Below are 25,550 nucleotides of genomic sequence, written 5' to 3' on the forward strand. Positions count from 1 at the left end.
CTGTCTGTAAGCTATTAGTGTCTTAATGATCGTTCCACAGGTGCATGTTCATTAATTGTTTATGTTTCATTGAACAAGCATGGGAAACAGTGTTTAAACCCTTTACAATGAAGATCTGTGAAGTTATTTCAATTTTTTACGAATTATCTTTGAGAGACAGGGTCCTGAAAAAGGGGCGTTTATTTTTTTGCTGAGTTTATATTTATTTTATCCAGTCGTTTAAACGTTCCAAACAGCCCACTTGTCCTCATGGTCCTAAAGCACACCTTGTATCACAATCCAATTATAAAACTGGGGACATATCCCCCCGTCCCGAATGAAAGTTGCGCCACTGGCTGAAGCTCCTGGTTCAAATTTAAAGGTGATTTCCGACATATAGTATGTGTTTACCATGAATGCAGTCTCAGCAAACATTGCCATTAAATTTCAATCAAGCTAGCAATAATGATACTTCTATGATAAGATTGAATGTAGCCCTTATCTATTATCCTTTTGTTTGGGGTCCTAAATGGTTCAAAGTGTGACAAATATTATACTCTGGTGTTCTGGGTATTGTTCAATAATCTTCAAAATATTAGATTCTGGTGTTCTGGGTATTGTTCAATAATCTTCAAATATTAGGGATCACAAATAATCTTATCAATGTTATTATTCTGGGCAGTGTTGGGGGAGCTACTTTGAAATATAGTTTACCAAGCTACCAATTATTTCACACTGGAAGAAGTTAAGATCAGTGTTGGAAAAAGTATCCAATATCATACTTGAGTAAAAGTAAAGATACCTTAATAGAAAATGACTCAAGAAAAAGTGAAAGTGACCCAGTAAAATACTACTTGTGTAAAAGTCTAAAAGTATTTCGTTTTAATTATACTTAAATATCAAAAGTGAATGTAATTACTAAAATATACTTAAAGGTAAAAATAAAAGTGTAAATGATTTTTAGGTCCTTATATTAAGCACACTCCAGGGCACACTCCAACACTCAGAGATAATTTACAAATGAAGCATTTGTGTTTAGTGAGTCTGCCAGATCAGAGGTAGTAGGGATGACCAGGGATGCTCTCTTGATAAGTGTGTGAATTTGGACCATTTTCATATCCTGCTAAGCATTCAAAATGTAACGAGTACTTTTGGGTCTTAGGGAAAATGTATGGAGTAAAAAGTACATACATTTCTTCAGGAATGTACTGAAGTAAAAGTCAAAGTTGTAAAGTAAATAGTAAAGTAAAGTAGTAAATAAATAGTAAAGTAAAGTACAGATACCCCAAAACACTACTTAAGTAGTACTTTAAAGTATTTTTACTTCAGTACTTTACACCACTGGTTAAGATACACTAAAGTTACCCTACCCTTAAGAAAAATATTGTTTAGTTAACAAAAGTTACTTTGAAAAAGTTGTTCACTACATCCAAACTACTTTGTGAAATGTCATAGACTACATATTGCAAGTAAGATCATATGTGAACAGAATGTGAACTTTAGCCTACACAAAAACACACAAAAACTGTCAACACAAACTGCCTACACAAAAAAAGAGAGAATTAGGCAAGAAAGGAAATGATTGCCTACTTCACCTATATTTTATTTTGTTTCTACAAGAAAGTAGTTAGATAAACTGCTACATGGCAACAAAAAAAAAAACACTCTGGATTTGAATTTAGTTCAACTACTACCTATTGCAAAATGTAGTTAAGTTACTAGTTGAACTACATGTAGTTCACTATTCCCCAACACTGGTTCTGCGCATGTTTTGTCCACCGATGTTAGGCTACCCCAAAGTCACCTTAGAGGGTCATTACTGATACGGAGTCTACAATGAAGTCAAGGCAAACCACACACATCCAATAATTTGCCTGTGTTAGACTCAAATGTATGTATAAATTCAAATGGTTTCATCAATTTATATGATAGCCTATTATCGCGTTATGAAACTTTAATTACCAGTGGTTTGCATTGAGAACTGTGTGTGAGATCAAAAAGGATAGTGACAAACGTAGGCTACCAAATCACCAATAAAATATGAATTGTAACAGAAATACTTGTATTCTTACCTCATCTTTATGGTGGATGACTTAGACGCTCGAAATTCAATCTGTAAAAACTTTGGAAGCCTAACCCAGCATCATTAGATAACGGGACAATTGTCGTGGATAGAGCATGAGCTGCACAATTCTATAGCCTACCACCCACTCTTAAAAAAAGAAAAACAATAAACGACTGCCATAATTAACTACAAACTGTAGGGCAAAATGTATTGTGTTTGATATAGGCCTATATACCGTCATTTTTACCCGGTCACAAACTAATTGGCGACATAACATATGCCCCTCCTTCGTCTGATGATGTGGAAAGGGTTCGATAGATGGAGGCCATGGACATCGGAATTATATTGTAGTCTCAAGGATTATGCATATAGACAAACATAGGCTACTTACTGTATGTAGGCATTCGCTAGGCCTTGTCATTTTTTTCTGCAATAAAAACAGTGGACAAATGTATTTATTTATTCAGCCTATGTACTATTGTAATAATAATAACAATAATACAAAAATGTTATAATAATACTGTATTCATACATTTTTAATCATGTGTCATCATCATCATCATCATAAACGCATAATTTGTTGTCTTATCGGTATTAACCAACTAATATAATCGATGATGATTGAGGATGATGATGATGATGATTTTCAAAAAATCAGTAATTTAACAAGTGAAGGTATTGTAATTTATGCAAATAGTTTAATGCTGATGAAACTTTCAAAATAGAATGCTTAGAATTGTTAGATCGCCCAGGTAACGTTCCATGGATTTAGAACTATTGACAAAATGTTTATAATTGAAATTAAAATCGCTACATTTTTTTTTCAGCATCATATCTTTTTCCCCGTTTTTTTTTCGTTAAAAAAAATAATAATCATAAACAATACGAATTTAAACAAATTAAATGACTACAAAGAGAAGGAAGCAAGCTGAGAATGAGAGTTATCTATTCTGAAACTGAAGTCGACCACACTTTGGATATAGTGGGAAAGGGCATCTTCGGAAAAGTGTCAACAACTTAAATTTGGTCTTACCCTGGTTTTGAAATAACTAACATGTTATATAGGTCTCCTGAAATCCTCCTCGGCTTTCCATTCTGTGAGAAAGTGGACATGTGGTCTCTGGGTTGTGTAATGTCAGAGTTGTTCCTTGGATGGCCTCTGTATCCCGGCTATTCATAGTTTGATCAAGTGACGTACATCTGCGAGACGCAAGGACTACCGCAAGCCCATCTGCTCAACATGGCCAGCCTGGTTCACAATTTCTTCAAGCTCACTGCCAACAGTCGAGGAGAGAATAAATGGCAGCTCAAGCCCAACAAGAAACGCCCCCCCCCCCTCCCCCCTCAGGCACAGAAGGCCGTACCCTGGGGAAGCAGCAGGGGTTGACAGATCGGAGGAAGTACATCCTCTCCTCCCTGGACCAACAGAGCGCTGCAATGAAGACGTGACAGCAGAAGTTGTGAACCATCGGAGCATGGTGCAGCTCCTCAAGCAGATGTTAACCTTGGACGCCCACCAGAGGATCCTACCCAATGCAGCCTTACACCATCCTTTCATTAGCATGCACCACGTACGCATGTACCCAGACTACAACCGCTACTATGAGAAGTCCGCTCAGGCTATTCCTGAGGCCCTGATTCAGGATACAGCTCCAGAGCTGTAGGTCTCACCATCTGAATGCAGAGGGGGGGGGCAGCGATCCTGTACCCCAGGGAGAAGGGGGCCCACCAGTCATGTCCCCTAGGTCAAAATCCCCATGACCACAGGAAGAGCTACCCACCATCCTCAGAGGGCTTCCAAGGTAACAATGGGGTTATCTCCCAGAAGACCCCAGTCCCCAGTGAGCCTCAGTCCTCAGCACTGAATGAAGACCCGATGGAGAGCCTGTGCATTGTGGACGAGGCCACCATAGGGGTATGGGCGGAGGACGCCCAGTGTGCCTCCCATCAGTCCAGCTCTGGGAAACCCTCAGGTCTCCAAGCCGGCCTCCAGACAAGTGAAAGCGGTGCCTTCCAGGAGACTGAGCTAGACTGTACTCTCTGAGGCTCCACCAGCAGAGTGGACCCATGCTGTCCTAGCTCAACAGGCTGTGTGAGAGCCAGCGCCTGAGGCAGTCAGCAGCCAGGTCGTCACAGTCCGATCTTACCCACCGGTTGAGCTACACCTCTGGGCCCCAGGTGGACCCAAAGGCTCCAGTCACTTTTTTAGGGACTCTACCACCCAACAGGACTTTGCAGGGCCCAGGGAGCAGGCAGTGGCAAAGGCAGCAGCCTGTGATTATGGCCTGGAGGTTAGAGTATGTCATTTTGGAGATACAAAATCATGTTCAGTAGAGATTAGGACCATAATACTGTATAACATGCTGTGGGGATTACAATTCTGGAACAGTTTGTCATTTTGGTATCCCTCTCCCACAGGAGATCCAGTTTCTCCATTTTGAACCTGAAGGCTACTCCTGTCATTGCGGCCAATGGTGGCTGGCATGGACCTCGGATCCAGAGGTGGCCTCCTACCAGGGCTATGGCCCCCCAGCCTGCTGTAGCCATGCAGCAGCACTACCTCCACTGCGGAGTCTCCTGGGGTCAGCAGATACATGTGCCAGTACCGTACCAAAGCTGAGGGCTTCCAACAGCTCCTCTTATCCAATGTGATCTCCTCAATACACAAATCTGACACTCTGCCAATGCAAAGCAGGCCTGAATATACAAGTAAACCCGCTTTTAAAACAGTCCTCTGAGAATGTTGTCGTAATGAGTTTCATATTGATTGAATGCACAAAGGATAAATAAACAAGTAATGCATGCAGTCTTGCAAATTATACATGCTAATGAAATAAGAGAGGGAGGATAGACTTAGTTATTCTAAACACTTGTGCATACAACTGCTAAAAATGAAATGATAGACAACTGTTTAAATTCAATTTATTAGGACATTGCCGCATAAAAAGGAAGTAGTGTATACAAAATGCAATCAATATCATACAATATTAGTGCTTGCCAAATAATACGCAGTGCAGTGCTTTTAAACACTTATTTTGAGTTGCATTGACAACATTCTCCACTGCACTGCTCACATAAGACACGCTCCACGCAGTGCAAATTCCAGAAAAATACGTTTTCTGGACTTTAATGCACACATGAAATCAGTTACTGCACAATTCTATGGCAAACCTACTAGTTTGAAAGGGAAGAAGGATTCAGAATGATTGAATATATTTTTTGTTTTAACGAGTCTACATAGAAAAACAAGGCACAACACACCAATCATAAATGAAATATAATAAAAGGGATCAAACCAGCATGCCGAGAAACATCAAACATTCAACACATAATATAGCAATTTCCCTGAGATTCACTGGGATGTATTCCCAAAGAGTTACCCAAAGTTCATTAAAAAAAACACACAGGCTTGTGTTTTGATCGTTGAGGTGATAAGACACACTGACGCTGCAGAGGGCAGCATAGTTTTACCCATCTTCTGGTACAGTACATATCTACTGCTACTCCTGCAATTATGAAAAAAATTATTTAAAAAAATAGTGCTGCAATTTAAGAAATCGTCCCAGAAACTGCTGCTGATTAGAACTAGTGTACAGGGACAGAGAGAAGAAATGTGCATACTTGGCAACAAAAAAACTAATTGGGCTTCGAATCCAGTTTCGACATGCTATATTGGCCTGCTTTTACATCCAATTCCTCCCCATGCTGGCTTGGAGGACACAGGCCCTGCAACAGTCTAGATCGGCAGTTCCCAACTCCAGTCCTCAAGTACCTCCAACAAGTACACATTTTTATTGTAGCGCCAGACAAGCACACCTGATTCAACTTGCCAACTATATATCAGGCCCTCAATGAGTTGAATCAGTCGTTTTTTTGACGGGGATACAACAAAAACGTGTGCTATTGGGGGTACTCGAGGAGTTGGGAACCACTGGTCTAGAGTGTGGTATTGTACCTAACACACCATTTTGAGGTCGGTGTGCTGGTGGATTGGGGTGCTGTAGGCGGAGTCCCAGTCCCTTTCGAACACGGCCTGTAGTTGTGCCTGGACCGTAGGCTCCACTGACTGGGCAGCCGTTTGGTTCACCACCAAAGCCAATCCAGCAGTGTTCACAAAATAGTCTCCAGACCAGTTAGAGGTACCTGGTGATCAATGGGAAACACAATAGAGTTGCATTTTGTAGAGCATCGGATCTGGTATGTGCAGAAATCCTGAGAAGTTACCTCTGGTTTTAACATGAGAAATTGTTGATTGGAATGATACAGAAGCATGACTGGTGCATATGCTATCTAGGAGAGAGAATTACCTATGTAGGCAACCTTGTCTGTCACCATGTACTTGTTGTGGTTGACTCTGGCAAAGGGGATTTCTTTCTGCTTTGGATTGGCTGGCACAATAAAGAGTTTCTGTAAAACAGTGAAGAGTTTATTATCCAACAATTGCTCTTCTGGAGGAGCTTGACATACTAAGGATGACAAGTAAAGTGCATGAGTAGCGAGAGGTCCTACTTACCACCTGGACATCCAGCTTGGCCTTGGGTTCCTGCATTGAATCCAAGGCTTTCAGGAAGGGGATCATGACAGGCGAAGTGCTGGCCCAACAGCTGATGAGCAGACGCACCTTCACCCGCTTCTCGTATGCCACACGTCTGATCTGAGTGTCAATTTCTGCCCAGTAACTGCAGTGGGCGCCACACAGAAGGTTAGGCCTTGTGTGCTTTATTAATTATACACCGAATACATAAAAATCCCAAACTTTGGTGAGGTTAATACATTAAAATAGAAGGCTTACCGTTTGGGTTGTGAAAACTCCATGGTGGGCAAGTAGTTCATGACAGCGATGTAGACAAACTCCCGTGCGTCCTCCATCACACTGAGAATAGACTGCAGGTCTCTGGTTCTCCCGGCAGCACAGAAAGATGGTGGAGAGCTCTGAGGGTACAGCACAGTGAAATGAAGTATAGTAGTATGCTGAACATAGGACCAGAGAAAATGAATATGGAGAATTTCATAACCAGACTTCACAAACCGGTCCAATTTGTATTATATGATCCAATTATTGGATTACTTTCTCTGAAAATGTGCGCCTTCAGTCAATTCTTACCGACAGATACACGCTGGAGGCTGTGCCGTTGAGTGGCAGCTGCAGGGGCGTGTCCTTATTGTAAGGAGTATTGAAACTGCTGGGCCAAGGAGAAGGGATGGGTGTGTCTTTTTGCCCAAGGTACCAGTAGGCCTCGAAGATCTTCTCCAGGTCTGCAGCCAAGCAGCTGCAGTTGTACACCACAGCCCCCAGCTCCTTCACCTAAACAGGACAGCAACAGAGGACAAGTTTCACAGATTAAACCAAAGCTACCTTCCCTCCACTTGATGTGCTAATTTTAGACAATACCCTGAAACTACAAACTTGTGATATGTTCACACTAGAAAAGAACAAGGACATGTAATTACTTCCTCCAAAAACCACAAGCATAACTCTTCAAACGGTTTAAGGAACTCATTTTGAACAATGGATGTTTTTGTTTACAAATAAAAACAAAACAAATGATGGGGGTGAGGCAGGGTTGTGAGGGCACAGAGAAGACTCACCTGGGTAAGGGACCTCCAGTCCATGTTGGCACTGCCAATATAAATGTGCTTGTTGTCTACCACCCAGAACTTTGTGTGAAGTACTCCAGTGGTCAAATCCCGCATGTTCACGGCTCTTACATCAGCACCTAAAATAAAATGAGCTACCATTATCACAACAAAAAAGCAAACAGAATAATACTTCCTTACTGTAGGTAGCAGCTTGATTGGTGTCAATTTAACTTTTGCAAATTCAATGGAATTGAAAACATAAATGCAGTCAGAGAAACCTTACCAGAACTTTTTAAGAGATTGATGTCTTCCTGAGGTTGGGACTCTGTTGGTGTATTTACAGCGATGCGGACAGAGAGCTTCCGAGACACCTGAACTAGCCTATTCAGGACATCCTCACCCTATTGATAAAACAGAACTGTTTAGACTAAAATAACCCACATCTACCCACAGGTTAGATCTGACATCGCATTGGCTGCCAATCACAGAACGCACTCACCTGATTCGCTGTTGGCTCGTGAGTGCCTGTATCTTTGTTGGTGAGCGTCCAATAAAAAGACGCAATGTCCACGCTACTGCGAGCCTCACTAATCAGGTTGAGCCAAGCCTGGTAGATGGATGGGTTGGTGACACTAGAGTTGAACTCTAACCCCTCTGGGATGCTCTCCAACAGAACGATTCTGGAATAGAGAAAGGAAGCGTCAGCATTTTACTACAACCGTGAACAGTTAATGATAGGACCTGTTCTGCAAAACATGACCATGGTGGTTAAACACGCAACCACAAATGAGTTAAAGCTGCAGAATAATAGAGTATGAACGAGCAGAATAAGATGTTTACAGTGTCCCACTCACTTGCAGGGGTCGGTGCAGGTGGCAGCGAGAGGAAGTGGGAGCTTGAAGCCGGGCTTGTTTGGGGAGGAGTTAACCACGGGAAGCAGCAGGGTCTGGAGGAACAGGGCAGCCAATAGCAGAGTGGCCACTCCAGTGAGACCCAGCAGACACCTATAATACTACACACAGAGGTGGCTGGATCAGGAGCACAGTCATGTAGAGGTGACCCTGACCAAAGAGGAATGAGATAACGGTTATGGAACAGAGGTTGTATATAATCTCCATGAGTCCTGTGAGAATCTGTTTGGGTAAAGGACTATTTTGCCTCTGTAATTCAGTGGTTGTTGTTTTCAGTAGTCCATAGGAGACACATTCACACAACAAATTGCATTTCAAAACAATGCCCGAGTAGATATTTAGAGTTGAATGTCCTGATCAGTCCTGATGTTCCCAATTGCCAGTTTGAGTCAATTCCTACAACTCCCAAGATTCCCCTCTCACTAACTGGCTGGTGTGTAGTTTGAACTTGGTCCAACACGTAGGTGTTAAAAGTGCTTCAGGAAGTTATTTCGGGTTTTGGGCAAAAGCAATCTGGCCTGGGTAGGGCCTGAATGTCGCTGGCATGGGTAGGGCTCAGGCAGGGCTCTAGAAAACATTGGTCCCAGAAGATCACTTGAATTACACGCCCAACGTCAGTTGAAAAGCGCAAGAGGTGAATTTAGCCAGAGTTACCGATGTGAAACGGCTAGCTAGTTAGCGGTGGTGGGCTCTAATAGCATTTCAATCGGTGACGTCACTTGCTCTGAGACCTTGAAGTAGTTGTTCCCCTTGCTCAGCAAGGGCCGCGGCTTTGTGGCGCGATGGGTAGCGATGCTTCGTGGGTGTCAGTTGTTGATGTGTGCAGAGGGTCCCTGGTTCGGGGCGAGGAGAGGGATGGAAGCTATACTGTTACACCAGCGCATGCTGCTTTCTGACAATCACTGGCACAGAAGAGCAGGGCGGAAGTGCAAAGACTCACATGCAACTTTTTGATAGCTATGATGCAACCATATGCTAAATAATGATATTTCCAGACTGCATGCATGGTGGATTGACTAGAAATACACGTGAAAATTGATTTAGGGTTTTGCCCTTTGACTCACATCCTTGGCCATTGACTAAAGTTTGTGTCCGACTGTAGGTTTGAATCATATTTTGATACCATTTTCATTAGGTTACTTGGTAAATATCATTAACGTTTGATACCATCTGTCCTTTCCTGCAGGACTCTTCTCTCCTGGACTCCACATCACACATCTGCACCAGAAGAAGATAATAACAAGTTAGAAAACTTAGACAAAAATTCTACCAAAACTTACACGACAACAGTACTGACAAAAACCTCACCTTCTCGTATGGAATATCAGAAATCATTGTTACAGAGTATTCTCTTTGGACAAAGTTCTTCAGGATTCTGATCAGAAAATGCAGCTCAGAAAAGGCTCTAAAAGAAACAGAAGAAAATTACATCAAATCATGTAAGACCAAGCTATATTTTTACATTTTAGTCATTTAGCAGACTCTTATCCAGAGCGATTTACAGCAGGAATTAGGGATAAGTGCCTTTCTGTTTGACGTTGAAGTGACAGGAACCATGTTGGGCTGTATCTCTATGGTGCCTGATGAGTGACCTTACTCACTGTGCCCCTATATCACAATGAATGGCGGAGTACAGTACTCTGTCAGTAATGTTATTCCAGCCACGACACACCATTGTCTCCACACTGCCTCTGCCCCTCCAATTCTATGGAAGCTGTCAAGACCTATTCACAATAGGAAAGTTCTGGGTGTCATTAACAATATAGAAGAAGAATGACTGATGTCAAAGCTACAGGCCAGGAGTATTTGCAGGCAGGTGTTCACGATAATGCACAGGCCTATATGGTGCACACCATAGATATAATTTGACAAACAGTAGGAGAGATCCTTCAGAGCACATTTTATGGCTCAACGTTTAATTTGTAGAACGTATTTCACATGCTCATGACTCCAACAGGAAAATATGCGGTTTCTGGACAAAATGTTCCAGAAAAGCAGAAGTATTTTAGATATGCTGAAACATCCGTTTCTGAGGAGAAGTTAAATGAGCTGTCTTCGGGCTGCAAGTTACGTCTCAACTGAGGGCAGGGCTCTAGCGACTATGAATACGCTGTCAAGCTACATAAACTTAAAAAGGCAGAACATTAACAGAATCACGTTGACCATTTTGGTTAACACACAACAATAACAAGTGCTTTTCGTCTAACAAGTGACATAGTGTTGGTGCTAAATTCAACAGGGAGCCTAGCACAAAACATGTCTGTTGTGGTTGGCCTTGTCTGTTTCTCTCTTCGTACGAATCTAAATTTGCAGGGAAATACGAGGAAGAATGGTTATGGGGTGAGTCAGCGTTAGAGAAAATACTGTTTCTTTCAAGCTTCAAGCTTGAAATGGTTCTTCAACTACACCATGTCATTATCTTCAACTACCATGTCATTAGGGAAGATAAGATTATTTTTGGATTTTGACCCATGGTAATTGGCAATAAATCATGGACAAACACAGTTATGCATTGTTCCCACATCCATAGTATAGTGAAATAAAGACTGATAAAACATATCGTTTCAGATGTTATGTTAATGTTCCTCTTACTCCCTTGACAGTAAATTGGAGTGCCGTACCACGAATGAATTGCCTATGCACATTGAAAAGTGATCTGGGTGGAATACCCAGTGTTGACCTGTGCCATTTGCCTGTTTTTATTTGCTGAACTTGCCAGTCAAGTAGATATCATATTGCATGAGTATTGTACCCGTTGATAATGAATATACCTTAATCAAAAGCTTACAGCGATAACGTTGTTTCGATGTTAGGAACGTGCCGAGATGATCAAAGGCTATATAAGCGAGTAAAACAACAACAAAGGGCCCTCATATCCATACCTGAAATCATGTGGCCAGTCCGTGTGAAATCTTTCATGGAGAAACGTATCGTTAATGTTAGTTACCGGTTACATGTGGATAAACAAAATGCAATGCCAGAATGAGAAACGACCAGATCAACCCAGTTCCAAATAGGCTACATCGTCTCGAGTTTGTGGTCATGTGAACAAGTCTAAACAACCAATGAAAATCGCAGTCTGAAACTTGTTCCCCTACAGACTGATCTTGACAAGAACAAAATTACCGGGGAGGTTATCTTCGGCCCGGTTCAGCCAATCCGGTAAATGTGGCGGAGTGGTTAAAATAGACTGTCGCCTTGTTAACGCCAACAGCGGATGTCGCGTCACAGGCTTTTTTTTCCACTCCCCCCGAAAACCAGAAGATCCCGTCATCGGGGACTCTGCAGGCCAGGCAGAGGCTACATCCATAGAGATACATAGATGACTCATCTGTGGCATTATAGTGTCTGTGACAGGATGGCCAGCGCCATTGAGGCAATCTCCATTTGGAAGTAGTACAATTTATCCTTCACGATGAGCTGATCCCTTCTGATGACCCAGTTGGACATGATACCAACAGGGTCACCAGGAGGGATCAGCCAATAAAGTTGGAAGTCCCACCTCATCGACTACATTAAAATGGTGGAAGACCTCAATGGCGCTGCCCATGCTAAAATAGCTTTTTGACCACTGGAGGCCTCTATCCTACTCTATGGCTACATCACACCAAAAGCGCCTCACTGCACTCGCGATGTACTTTGAAAACCGAATGAGGGCGCTGTAAGATCAGAGCAAATCCAATTGGGTTTATTCTTGGCAGTGCCATAGAAACCTGTTGTTTACAGACAGACATTATTGGATTATCTGTCAAAAGAAGAGCAGCAATAAGATTAGGCAAACCCTTGACTGTGGAATAGTGAATTGTATCAGGTCTAATAATCTAAATATAGGCCAATTTATTCATCATGGCCATGTAGCCTATGTTTATGATAACTTTTGCTAAATGTATTTACACATTTTCAACATATGTTCTACTGCAATGTAGCCTAGGCCTAAAGGGGCTTTATGTCTAACCCTCTCTAAGGGAGGCAGTAGGTATATACAGTACCTATTATGATGGCCCATTTGATCTGATTATACTGATTATGGCAACAATCCACAACTACTGTGACTGATACCAAAAGCAGGTAATGCGTAGGCCAAATGGAGAAGTCCCTTTTGTAGTGTGTACTCTCCAACAAAGGTGTTATGTCACAAACTCAATAGTGGCGCCGCAAAAGACCCCAACTCTGTTTAGATTAATGTTGATCATAAACAATAGGCAAATATATGCTTATAATAGCAAAAAGAACAATCATCTATAAATCATCACACACGCACACATACACACACGGTTTATTTGATCATAAAGTGTTGCGTAATTGGCTGCGTCTTTCAGTGCATTGAGGCAAGGTGCGGGGAAACGAAGCAGTAACAACGTCCCCGGGGAGGGGACAGCGGTGGAAGGGCGAGGCCCTCGGGAACTGTTGCTCATCCAGGATACGATCCGGTGAATAACTCTGAAACTGCCGCTCATCCAGGATACGATAAGGTGTATAACTCCTCGCGTCATACCAAGTAACGATACTTTCTCTATTAATTATTCTGTAGGTATTGTCCATATACTCGATGGTGCTCTGACCAGTTGCGATGAAAAAGTACACTCATATATATATATATATATATATATATATATATATATATATATATATATATATATATATATATATATATATATATATATATATATATATATATATATATATAAACATAAGTAAATAATGATCACTTGCATGTGAGGGAAGTGACGTTGGATAACGTAGACTATTGTTTCTTGTTTTGCTTCTCGTAGGCCGACTGCAAGGCACACGTATTAATGGAAATGTTTTAAATAATTAGTTTAGAATAGATCTAACATTTTTATTAGGCCAAATTATGTTAAAAGTCATACATCCAAATATTTAGCTTTTTTTTTTTGTGAGAGCCCAGAGACCAGGCAAGACCAAAATGTTTGCCAACTGTTTGGACGGTGTCTGTGGGTCCTTTCATGTGAACCCAGTGACCCAAATTATCCCACCTTAGAGTCAAAGACGATACATACCTATTCTGATATAACTTCCCGTTCATGCCCTCGAGGGTTGACCTGACATTTGTTTAGCCAACGGCAAACCAGACACACACCAGGTTAGAAGACTGACTATTGCCTAGCCTAACCCAGATCGAACACCTGCTATTGTAAAGGGAGCATCACCTGCTTAGCCTACCCATCTGATTCCTTCTTGATGCAGGAAGGTATTTCGTAGGCCGTTAGTACAGTTTATCATGACCATGATAGAATAACACAATTTGCGCAAGTGAAGGTCTATTATGATCAGAGGGATGTTTATTTTCAGAGATCACATTTTAGCCTACAAATCAGAACAATGACGTATCAAAATTAATCCTGAGGTGTATTTTTTCCAATCAATTTAATAATAATAATAATAATTTTACATTTGTAAGCTGCATTTCCGACGCTCAACGCGCATAAGGTAGAAAACAAAACGCAGACAAAATGTGTCAACCATACATTGAAAAGCAAGCACCATCATACCATTACCTACTAAAACAAAATACAGACTTTAATGGCTAATATGCCAAAATCACTCTGCCATTTCCTGGTTGCAAAAATTCGAATAGTTTCCCCAATTTCAGTTTATCTGACAAAACAAGCAATGAATAGTGTAGAGAATCATTGTACCATCTAAACCGTTGGGAAATATATTTTCAATAGCCCAAAATATTTTATTTTCAGCTGTTTGAAGCTGGTGTACAAAACGGAAAGTAAGAAAAAAACTAAACTTAAGAATGAAAAGCATAGAAAAAGCGCCTATAGACCAGATCACCCGCTTATGAGACTTGCCTTCAATTAGAATGGTAGAATGGCAGATCTATAACAGATTTCTACGTGAATTTGGTTGGGTCACCCCAAAAATGTACATTGCAGATTTAAGCGGTCAAACATTAAAAGCTAGCTTGAATAGGTAGGTCTTTAGTTGTGTTTTAAGCAAGGAAATTGAAGAGGCCTCCTTGACATGTGTAGGTAGTGCATTCTAGAGCTGAGCGGCCCCATGCGAGAAGGCCCTGTCACCCATGCTGCACTGGTTTGTTGCTGGTGTGACCAGGCTGTTTGAGTCTGATAATCATTGTGTGCGTACTGGGGAATAGTTTGCTAGAAGTTGGCATATGTATTTAGATGCATCACCCTTGAGGGCCTTAAAGGTGAGCAGCAGAAGCTTACATTTAACCCTGTATTGAACAGGAAGCCAATGAAGGTTGAATAAAACGGGTGATGTGTTTTTTTTTGTGTAGTTTGTGAGAGGATCCTGGCAGCTGTGTTCTGGATCATCTGAAGTTGAGACAGGAGCCTGACTGTGATTCCTGTCAGCAGTGCATTACAGTAGTCAAGCATAGATGTTACTAGGGCACGTACAAGTTTCTCAGCATCCGCAGTGGGCAAGAATGACCTGATTTGAGCGATGTTATGCAGGTGGAAAAATAAAACTTTCTTGATGCTGCTGATGTGTGCTTCAAATGAGGGGCTTGAGTTTTGCTTACTTGCGGTTTGATGTCATCCAGAGGTAGTTAGAATGTGCTCATCTTTCTCCGTGCACCTTTAGAGCCAATAAGCACAAGCTCTGTTTTGTTGCAATTAATTTTTAGGAAGTTCAACTGCATCCATCTCTTGATTGCATCTAGACAGTCTGTCAGTTTGGTTGTTACCGTTTCAGTGTCCCCTTTTGTCCTGACATATACACTACTTGTCAAAAGTTTTAGAACACCTACTTATTCAAGGTTTTTTCTTTATTTTGACTATTTTCTACATTGTAGAATAATAGTGAATACATCAACACTATGAAATAACTAATATGGAATCATGTAGTAACCAAAAAAGTGTTAAACAAATCAAAATAGATTTGAGATTTGAGATTCTTCAAATAGCCACCGTTTGCCTTGATGACAGCTTTGCACACTCTTGGCACACTTTTGGCACACTCTTGGCATTCTCTCAACCAGCGTAGTGTATGTGTGTGTTGTCAGCATAAAAATGAAAGTGTAGTCCAAATCCTCTGATTAATATATCAAGTGGCAGCATGTACTGTATGTAGAGAACAGGAGTGGCCCCAGAACAGAGCCCTGTGGGACTCGTTAATTTGACCCTAAATATGGTTGTGCTTTCCACAGTAGGCCTACCCACTGTAACCACATGGTGCCAGAAAGTCTGAAAGAGATGGAGATGGTGAATTTGCTGAAGCTTTTCTAGTTCCTCTCTGCAAGGGATGGTTATCCAGTTGATAAGGTTAGGTTCACTTGATGGATGCCCTCTCACAATGTGAAATGTATGTAATCTACTTGAGGCTGAAGACTAAAACTCAATCATTAGGCTCATACAGTCTACCTTCCTCAAGAACAGTGTACTTAAAAAGAGACATCTCCATGGTAAAACTCCCCCCATAACTGATGCAATATCCTGACAGAGGAAAGGACACTTTATTAAACTATCTTTGCAGGCAAATAAATCCTTCTTTGGAAAGCTGCTTCAAACAAATCTCTGACCGACCACAGGAGAGAAAAATACCTGTCAAATGTTTGCCTTTTGGTGGTTCCATAGTGATAAGTGTAACCTGGTTTATATAGGTGGCCTCTGCAAAGTGTACACCTTCACAATAGGCTCTTTGCACATGCTAGCTCAATTAGCTTGCTGGTTCGTGGGACCAGTATAACTGTTCAGGCCAAATGAAAAGCATACCGAGTACACTCTTGAGTCAATGTTGACATAGTGTGATTAAAAGTCTAGGATTGGTGGCCGGGCAGCTATTGTTGCACCTATCAGCAGTGGAAAAGTCCTCACCTTTGCCTTTTTGGCTTGACTTTTCTCTCTATCCAGAGTATTTTTTTTATTTTATTTTTTATTTCACCTTTATTTTACCAGGTAGGCCAGTTGAGAACAAGTTCTCATTTACAAATGCAACCTGGACGAGATAAAGCAAAGCAGTGCGACAAAAACAACAACACATGGGATAAACAAACGTACAGTCAAAAACACAATAGAAATATCTATGTACAGTGTGTGCAAATGTAGTAAGGTTATGGAGGTATGGCAATAAATAGGCCATAGTGGCAAAGTAGAGATACTGGGGTGCAAAAGAGAAACAACAAAAAATAATCGTAGGAGGAGAATGACTGTCAATCTGTGGCCCTTGAGGTGTAGATTCAAGGTCTCATTCATGTTTATTTCCAAACTGTTGGGTCAAATGTAGTTTGAAAATTAGAGGGCAGGCGAAACCAGACATCAAATACCAAGAATATCAGAGGTGATATCACCAGACAGAGTGATAATACATTCATGTGAGAGGCACAGGTGAGTGTGGCGGGTTGGTGAGGGGGCAGGGCGCAGGGGGGGTGGGGGCGGCGTTACCATGGAGACTTCCCTTATCGCAGACATTTTTTTATGACAGGGTGAGTCAGAACCCACTGACGCATTTCCCCTCAGTGGAGCTGTACTCAAGTCCTTTCCCGGTATGTGACCTGACCGAGGGAACCTATACCTTTTCGCCCCTCTCTCTTGCCCCTCCCTCGCCTTCATCCCCTCTCTCCCTTTACTTCTCACTCACTCACTCTCCCTCCCTACCTCTTTCTCTCAATTCAATTTCTATTCAATTTAAGGGCTTTATTGGCATGGGAAACACATGTTTACATTGCAAAAGCAAATGAAGTAGATAATTAAACAAAAGTGAAATAAACAATAAAAAAAATAACTGTAAACGTTACAATCACAAAAGTTCCAAAAGAATGAAGACATTTCAAATGTCATATTATGCACAAATAGTTAAAGTACAAAAGGGAAACATAAATATGGGTTGTATTTACAATGGTGTTTGTTCTTCATTGGTTGCCCTTTTCCTGTGGCAACAGGTCACAAATTGTGCTGCTGTGATGGCACGCTATGGTATTTCACTCAATAGATATGGGAGTTAATCAAAATTTGGTTTGTTTTCGATTTCTTTGTGGGTCTGTATAATCTGAGGTAAAGGGCAACATTTGGCAGGAGGTTAGGAAGTGCAGCTCAGTTTTCACCTCGTTTTGTGGGCAGTATGCACATGACCTGTCTTCTCTTGAGAGGCAGGTCTGCCTACGGCGGCCTTTCTCAATAGCAAGGCTATGGGTATGTACTGGGTATGTACATAGTCAAAGCTTTCCTTAAGTTTGGGTCAGTCACAATCAGGTATTCTGCCACTGTGTACTCTTTGTGTAGGACCAAATAGTATTCTAGTTTGCTCAGATTTTTTGTTGATTCTTTCCAATGTGTCAAGTAATTATCTTTTAGTTTTCTCATGATTTGGTTAAGTCTAATTGTGTTGCTTTCCTGGGCTCCATGGGGTCTGTTTGTGTTTGTGAACAGATCCCCAGGACCAGCTTGCTTAGGGGACACTTCTCCAGGTTCATCTGTCTGTAGGTGATGGCTTTTGATATGGAAGGTTTGGGAATTGCTTCCTTTCAGGTGGTTGTAGAATTTAACGTCTCTTTTCTGGATTTTGATAATCGGCCTAATTCTGCTCTGAATGCATTATTTGAGGTTTTACGATGTACACGGAGGATATTTTATATTTTTTTATTTATTTAGACTTCATACCACCTTTTTCTCCCCAATTTTGTCGTATCCAATTGGTAGTTACAGTCTTGTCTCATCACTGCAACTCCCATACGGACTCGGGAGAGGCGAATGTCGAGAGCTGTGCGTCCTCCGAAATATAACCCAGCCAAGCTGCACGGCTTCTTGGCACATTGCCCGCTTAACCCGGAAGCTAGCCGCACCAATGTGTTGGAGGAAACACCGTACATCTGGTGACCGTGTCAGCGTGCATTGCGCCCGACCCGCCACAGGAGTTGCTAGAGCGAGAACATCCCTGCCGGCCAAACCCTCCTCTGACCCGGACGACACCTGGCCAATTGTATACCGCCTGGTGGGTCTCCCAGTCGCGGCAGGCTGCGACAGAGGCTGGACACGAACCAGGATCTCTAGTGGCACAGCTAGCACTGCGATGCAGTGCCTTAGACCACTGCGCCACTCGGGAGGCACACAGAGAATATTTTTGTAGAATTCTGCATGCAGAGTCTCAATTTGGTGTTTGTCCCATTTAGTGAATTCTTGGTTGGTGAACGGACCCCAGACCTCACAACCATATCGGGCAATGGGTTCTATAACTGATTAAAGTATTTTTAGCCAGATCCTAATTGGTATTTGTACTTTTTTTGGAATACCATTATTTATGTCTTACTAAGATTTACTGTCAGGGCCCAGGTCTGACAGAATCTGTGCAGAAGATCTAGGTGCTGCTGTAGGCCCTACTTGGTTGGGGACAGAAGCACCAGATCATCAGCAAACAGTAGACATTTGACTTCAGATTCTAGTAGGGTGAGGCCGGGTGCTGCAGTCTGTTCTAGTGCCCTTGCCAGTACTTTGATATATATGTTGAAGAGGGTGGGGCTTATGCTGCTTCCCTTTCTCACCCCACGGCCCTGTGGAAAGAAATGTGTGTGTTTTTTGCCAATTTTAACCGCACACTTGTTGTTTGTGTACATGCATTTAATAATGTTGTATGTTTTTCCCCAACACCACTTTTCATCCATTTGCATAGCAGACCCTCATGCCAAATTGAGTCAAAAGCTTTTTTGAAATCAACAAAGCATGAGAAGACTTTGCCTTTGTTCTGGTTTGTTTCTTTGTCAATGAGGGTGTACAGGGTGAATATGTGGTCTGTCGTACGGTAATTTGGTAAAATGCCAATTTGACATTTGCTCAGTACATTGATTCCACTTAGGAAATGTACGAGTCTGCTGTTAATGATAATGCAGAGGATTTCCCCAAGGTTGCTGTTGATGCAATCTCTCTCTCGCCCGGGGCCCTATTTCTCTCCCTCTTGCTGCCCCCATCTCTCTCTCTTTTTCGCTCTCGCTCTCTCTCTCTCACTTCCCATGCTGTAATAATGAAACATCATTATAAATAAGTCATATACTACCTGTTTAACTTATTATGTTTTTATATGTGCCAAACACCTGGCTCTGTTTTGAACTGCCTAGCCAGCCTGCGATGCAGCAATCATGTCAGACTCACAGTGACCACCTGACCAGAGACTCGCTGTGGTACTCATACCTTTGGTGAGTGTTCCTGTTTTGGTTAATGAGTACAGACAGTGCCTAAAGTTGTAGTTGATGTAATTTAGGACACTTTGCTGGATGTATTCAAGTCAAACATAGCTGTAATCGTTTGTGTCAATACATTTTTGATAACACATACAATATTTTCTACAGGACAATGTAGGGGAGACTTCAGAAACAACTCACCCCGACTGACTCATTTGTTATTTTTCATCAACCTGGTATATTTTCTTATCATCATTAGGATCTCTCTCTCTCTCTCTCTCTCTCTCTCTCTCTCTCATACACACACACACACGCACGCACGCACACACACACACACACACACACACACACACACACACACACACACACACACACACACACACACACACACACACACACACACACACACACACACACACACACACACACACACACACACACTATGGTGACGTGTGATGTTAAAAAGACCTCTCTGTTTTGGCCTCCTTTCAAACTCAACGTTTGTATTTCTGTGTATTATGGATCCCCATTTGCTGCTGCCTAAGCAAAATTAAGGTACAAAACAAGTTATATACAATTAAAATAATTTCATTACATTTCATAACAGATTTCACAATACATTAATGTTGGGGCCCACAGGCCACTACACTACCACATATCTACAAGACAAAATACATGTGTACGTGTGTGTATAGTGCACATGTTATTATGTGTGTGTGTCTGTGCCTGTCCCTGTGGGTGGGTGTGTCTAAGCTATGTGTTTGAGCTATGTGCTAGTAGTTTAAACAGACAGCTCGGTAAATTCAATATGTCAATACTTCTCACAATACTTCTCACAAATACTGTAAGTAGTGATAAAGCCAATCTCTCCTCTACTTTGAGCCAGGAGAGATTGATGTGCATATTATTCATGTTAGCTCTCCGTGTACATTAATATTTCTTTCTGAAGGTGTGCACACATATGTTCTACAGGGCAATGTAAGGGAGACTTTAGAAATAACTCACCCTGACTCTCTCTCTCTCTCTCTCTCTCTCTCTAACACACACACACACACACACACACACACACACACTTACTGCTACCCGGATCTTGAGAAAGCCCTTTGCACGCTGTAAGCTGTAAGGATTTGGAGCAGAAATGGTGCAGATCTAATCCTGTAGTTTGGTAGAGTGTGAAACTGGGTGGCACGCCTATTCAAACACAAGCTCTGGGCCCACCTAGTCTTATGCTCTGGCCATAACAATGATGCTCTTGGATGAATACTTGCACAACTGCAGCGTAAATTATATTCAATATTATTTTCATCTTTTATTTTGAATATATAGGTACCAGTTTTTCAGCAACCCAACACTAATGTTTTATAACTGTCAATTGCCAGTTATAGTCAAAGTGACATCCAAAAGTCCAGAACAAAGTTAAATTCCTTTGCTTGAGAATAGGGTAGAGCAATCTATCTCTAAGAGGACAGTAGTCTTTGGCCCTAGAGATAACCTGGTTGGCAGCCTGCACTGGTAAGGGTTAACTTTCTGTTGGCCCTCTCTTTTTTGGACCTGGTGACCTGGTGACGTGTATAAGGGAGAGGGTAACGAGAGCAGATCATAGAACAGTTTGTTCACCCGGGTGAAGGCTGGCAGATAATGGACTAAGGTATGGGGGTGTGGGGGTCAGAGAGGAGGATGGGAGGGATGGACGGGATGAGTAGAGTGACTGGGAGCTGGTGGGGTGAGAGAGGTTGGGGAGGAGAAAGGGGTGAGTGGGATGAGGCAGAAATCCAAGGTAACTCATTAGCCAATCTGGTCGAACAAGGACGGTGAGCGGGAAGAGGTGGGGAAAGAGGACTATCTGAAATATCGATCCAAATTAATGCAAAGCCCCAATAGATGTTGCTCCAAGCTTTCCGGCAGTTATTTTTCTGGACAAAAGGTGTTTGCGTAAGCATCTTTATAGAAAATTACAAAGGATACCCTTTTGACTTACAAGGGTTTAGTGTGAAGTGCCTGTTTCTGTTGCATAAAGCTTTATAATAACACCTACGCCAGCAAAGCTTTTTGAGAGTTTTGGGATTCTGTGTTTTGCCAACCCGAGAATTGATAGTTGTTCACTTTTTGTCGTTGTGTAAATTCACAGTGATTATATTATATACTGTACTTTAAAAATGAGGAAATAACAGGAAGTAGACTGAATTGGACCAACTGGGTGAGAGTTCAGAGGTCACAGACCTCAGTAGTAATGGATACCTCACACACGCTGGCCCTTATAATACAGTATATCTCAATAGTCAGGGATAATAACTATTAGCTCTAGATGGAATAAGGAATCACATGGTTGGATGATTAGGATAAAAGCTATACCTTCCAATAGGTGGCTTCCAATGTCACCAACACAAGCTCCTTTGCAGTTGGTCCCCTCCCTCTTCTCCCCGGCTATTTCTGCTGGGCTGGCCTTATCTGTCGCTGTCCTTGGCCCCTACACCTGTAGCAGCAGGCCACAGCGCCACGGGCTACTCATTAACTAGGACTTTATTTTATCCACCACAGACTGACGGCCCCTGGGTCAGCGCCTGGTGCAAATGCCAGGACCGGGGGCGAAACTGAGACACAGGGAACATGGTGTAGAAGTGAGCCGGTCCTGCCTGGAACCCCTTTCCAATGAAATACGACAAATAGGGTAATCTGAAGAGGGAGGATGGATGATACGTAGGTTAGCAAGTGAAACATGAGAGGGAGGCCTAATAATTAGGTGGGAATTTTAAATTTCAAACAAATACTGACTGAGTAACTGTGAGCTGGAGTGCGCTGTCCTGTTAAAAGATCCCTTTTAGACATAAGGCTATGGCTCCAGTGCAGCTACTCTGAGGGGTTTGGGTTGAACTCCTTTTGATGTTGGGTTTGGTTGGATCATCTGAAAGAACAGAAGGAAAGACAGGTGTTGCTGTTTGTGATTGTTGAGTTCTATTTAAGTTGTTTTGTTTGTAGTTGTTCAAATATTAGGATTTTACAGAGGGGTTCAACTGTTTTTCTAATCTGACATGTTCTCTGGTAACTGCTGGAGTAAAAGGCGGTCTTGACCAATCATTAATACAGGTGGTATGCGACAGTCTTATCAGTTGGCGCAGCAGCCAGTGTGGGGACTGAAAAAAATATAAAGGCCCTTATCAGTTCATTTTGGACAACAACATTGCAAGTCTGCTAGCAGCCAACCCCTGACATAGGAAACATTAAAAAAAAAACGGATTGAAATGTTTGACTCATCCTTTTTTGATACACAACAAACCGTGTTGATTAGTATTTTGTTAAACCCTGTTAGCAGATTGCAGTTACTTCGATAGGATACTTTAGTAAAGGACGTGCTTCCTTTGTGATTTCAAGCTTCTATGTAGAAGTGAAAATATTGCCAGTACTGTTAAATGTTAGGCTTTGAACTCTTTCATTGTTTTGGTAATGTGATTCAAGTCCATAAGAAAATGGCAAGGTGCCTTGGTCCCAACCGTCAATGGAGAACGGGAGTAACCCACATTTCCAAACGTTGGCCTGTCAATAATGTGCATGACAAATTGGGAGAAAAGCTTGCTGCCATTGTCTACGGAGAGCCGTGGAATCCGCATCCTTCACCCTCCACCATGTCACCTCCCAGTGTATCCTCGTCCAAACTCTCCCTCTTAGCTCTCTCGGGCCAGGTTTTGAGGGAGTATTCACCTTGTGTTCTTTTGGGAGTTTTCAGCTGTCAAAAGAACACATCCATCAGACAGGTGACTGACCTAGTGCTCAACAATCAACGGCAAACATTCCAGACCATCACTGCTTTACAGGCACCGTCAATAGTAGTGGAGAGGAGAAGGCTTTCCAGCAGCCTGAAGAGGTAGTTGGAAAGGGCTATAAAGAAAATAGAGAATTTACAGAAGGGAATTGGTCTGCTGAAACGTTTCTTCTCTCACACACTGTGAAAGAGATTCACAAAAGCTTTGCAGGAAGAGAAATGTGTGTGTGGAAAAGAGAACGGTGTTTCAGAGTGCTGGTCTTGGACCTTGTAACAATGGTTCATGTAATAACACTGGTCAGTGTAATAACACCGGTTAATGTAATAACTTTTCTAAATGTAATCGTGTTTTTTTTTTAAATTTGATTAAATAAAACCGGTTAATGTAATAACTTGCCGGGTAACGTAATAAAATGTTGAACGGTTAACTTTTTCCGCTAAATGTAATAAGTTATTACATTAACTGGTAGTTATTACATGAACCGGTAAGTAACAACTTTTTGTATTAATTATTTAATAACTTCAACCAATCATGTAATAACATACCAAAATCTAAGTTTTTATGTTCTACTTCCCTCAATTTGATGCACACGCCACCACTGACTGACAATTACAACACAAACAAACTCATGCACATCATACAGGAACACTCATACATAAAGACATAAAACATCTTTACTTAGGCCCGGATTCAAACCGATCTCCTTGTTTTCGGTTATGTAGCGTTTAAAGGCACTGTTGTCGTGAAGATCACATTCAAAGCAAACGCTGCAGATGTCACCGTCCCAATTTCTGTTCAACTGGATCTTGTAATTTTTGCAGTATCTAACCCCATTTTTGCAGTACCTAACCCCTGACACACCATACACACAACAGGAAGTGTTGTAAACATCTCGTTTTCAGGGATACAGTATTTTCAACCTCACTTCCGTTTTGCCTGGAAAATGATGGGAACTCCGCTTAGGCTCCTTTCTACGCATGCTACGGTAGATTACATGATGAGTAACCTTGCTTGAGACCTTGTGGTAGACTGGGTTATAGAGACCTTGGTTAGAATCTAGTCTTTGCCCAGATGGGTCTAGAAGTGTAACAGAGGTGGTTTTGGTAGTTTGGGGAACCAAACTTGCATGTTAAGTAACCTTGTGTGAGACCTGAAGACTTGTGTTAGCTCCCCTGAAATAAAGAAGAACATTACACCTTGGAACCGTTTTGTGGTTGTGCCTTGCTCGAGGGCACAACAACAGGATATGGCATCTAGGATTAGATACCAGCAACTCTCCGGTTGTTGGCCTGCCCCTCTACCATCTAGGCTACATGTGCCCCATAGTTCAGCAAGGTTATAGGTCACCCAGGTTTGAACTAAGTCGATAACACCAGCAACTGTCTGGCTCACACCAGCCAGATATTTCCCTGGCAACAATGGGATTAAAACCGGCAACCATCCAGTTACTGTCCTGGCACTTTAACCTCTTTAGGTATCAAAAAAGGTTTCTGAACACACAAGCGTGGCTTACAGAACCATCTATGTGACACTCCACCACCCATTTCACCTCCTCACAGATACCTATCCAGGTCACCGCACCAATGGGACAAACTGGTTTTTAACCTACAGGTAACTGCCAAAATAAAGGAAACCACAACATAAACCACAACATAAAACAACCTTATTAGGGTGCAGCCAGAACAGCTTCAATGCACCTCCGCATAAATTATACAAGTGTCTGGAACTCTATTGGAGGGATGCGATACCATTCTTCCACCAGGAATTCCATAATTTGGTGTTTGGTTGATGGTGGTGGAAAACAGCTGTCTCAGGCGCAGCTTCAGAATCTCCCATAAGTGTTCATTTGGGTTGAGATCTGGTGACTGAGATGGCAATATGGTTTACATCATTTGCAAGCTCATCAAACCATTCAGTGACCACTCTTGCCCTGTGGATGGGGGCATTGTCATTTTGGAAGAGACCACTCCCATCAGGATATAAATGCTTCACCATAGGTAGAAGGTGATCACTCAGAATGCCTGTATATTTATTAGTGTTTTCATTGCCTCTATGGGATTGAGTGGACCTAAACCATGTCAAGAAAATTCACCCAATACCATAATAGAGCCACCAGATCCCTAATGTTCCCTTTATTTTGGTTGTTCCTGCAG

At 42.0% G+C, this 25,550-nt stretch overlaps 1 protein-coding gene across 6 annotated transcripts; it reads right to left on the reverse strand.

The window, feature by feature from the left end:
• Positions 1-4,949: 4,949 nt before the first annotated feature.
• Positions 4,950-11,762, reverse strand: LOC135546143 (5'-3' exonuclease PLD3-like). Of its 6 annotated transcripts, XM_064974326.1 has the most exons (14): positions 11,662-11,733; positions 11,418-11,447; positions 10,137-10,259; positions 9,844-9,940; positions 9,703-9,753; positions 8,479-8,636; positions 8,124-8,304; positions 7,908-8,025; positions 7,634-7,761; positions 7,149-7,349; positions 6,837-6,976; positions 6,558-6,723; positions 6,352-6,451; positions 4,950-6,187 (listed from the first exon to the last, which is right to left on the reverse strand). In XM_064974326.1, the coding sequence occupies exons 3-14, from the start codon at positions 10,208-10,210 to the stop codon at positions 6,000-6,002; spliced, it is 1,602 nt and encodes a 533-aa protein (XP_064830398.1). In that variant the 5' UTR covers positions 10,211-10,259; positions 11,418-11,447; positions 11,662-11,733; the 3' UTR covers positions 4,950-5,999. The 6 variants fall into 6 exon arrangements, with proteins under 6 accessions (XP_064830398.1, XP_064830396.1, XP_064830400.1 ...); XM_064974324.1 differs by having other exon boundaries at positions 11,418-11,762; XM_064974328.1 differs by lacking the exon at positions 10,137-10,259 and having other exon boundaries at positions 11,662-11,735.
• Positions 11,763-25,550: the final 13,788 nt, after the last annotated feature.

The sequence above is a fragment of the Oncorhynchus masou genome, chromosome 9 (assembly GCF_036934945.1).
Source record: "Oncorhynchus masou masou isolate Uvic2021 chromosome 9, UVic_Omas_1.1, whole genome shotgun sequence".
NCBI lineage: Eukaryota > Metazoa > Chordata > Actinopteri > Salmoniformes > Salmonidae > Oncorhynchus > Oncorhynchus masou.

Excerpts from the sequence above, each read along its gene's own strand:
- LOC135546143 (XM_064974324.1), bottom strand. The coding sequence starts at position 10,210 with ATGGTGTGTCGTGGCTGGAATAACATTACTGACAGAGTACTGTACTCC. Across the intron at positions 9,941-10,136 it reads CATTGTGATATAGGGGCACA|AGCCTTTTCTGAGCTGCATT; the intron begins GTGAGTAAGGTC and ends TGTTTCTTTTAG. Across the intron at positions 7,762-7,907 it reads CAATCTCTTAAAAAGTTCTG|GTGCTGATGTAAGAGCCGTG; the intron begins GTAAGGTTTCTC and ends ATTTTATTTTAG.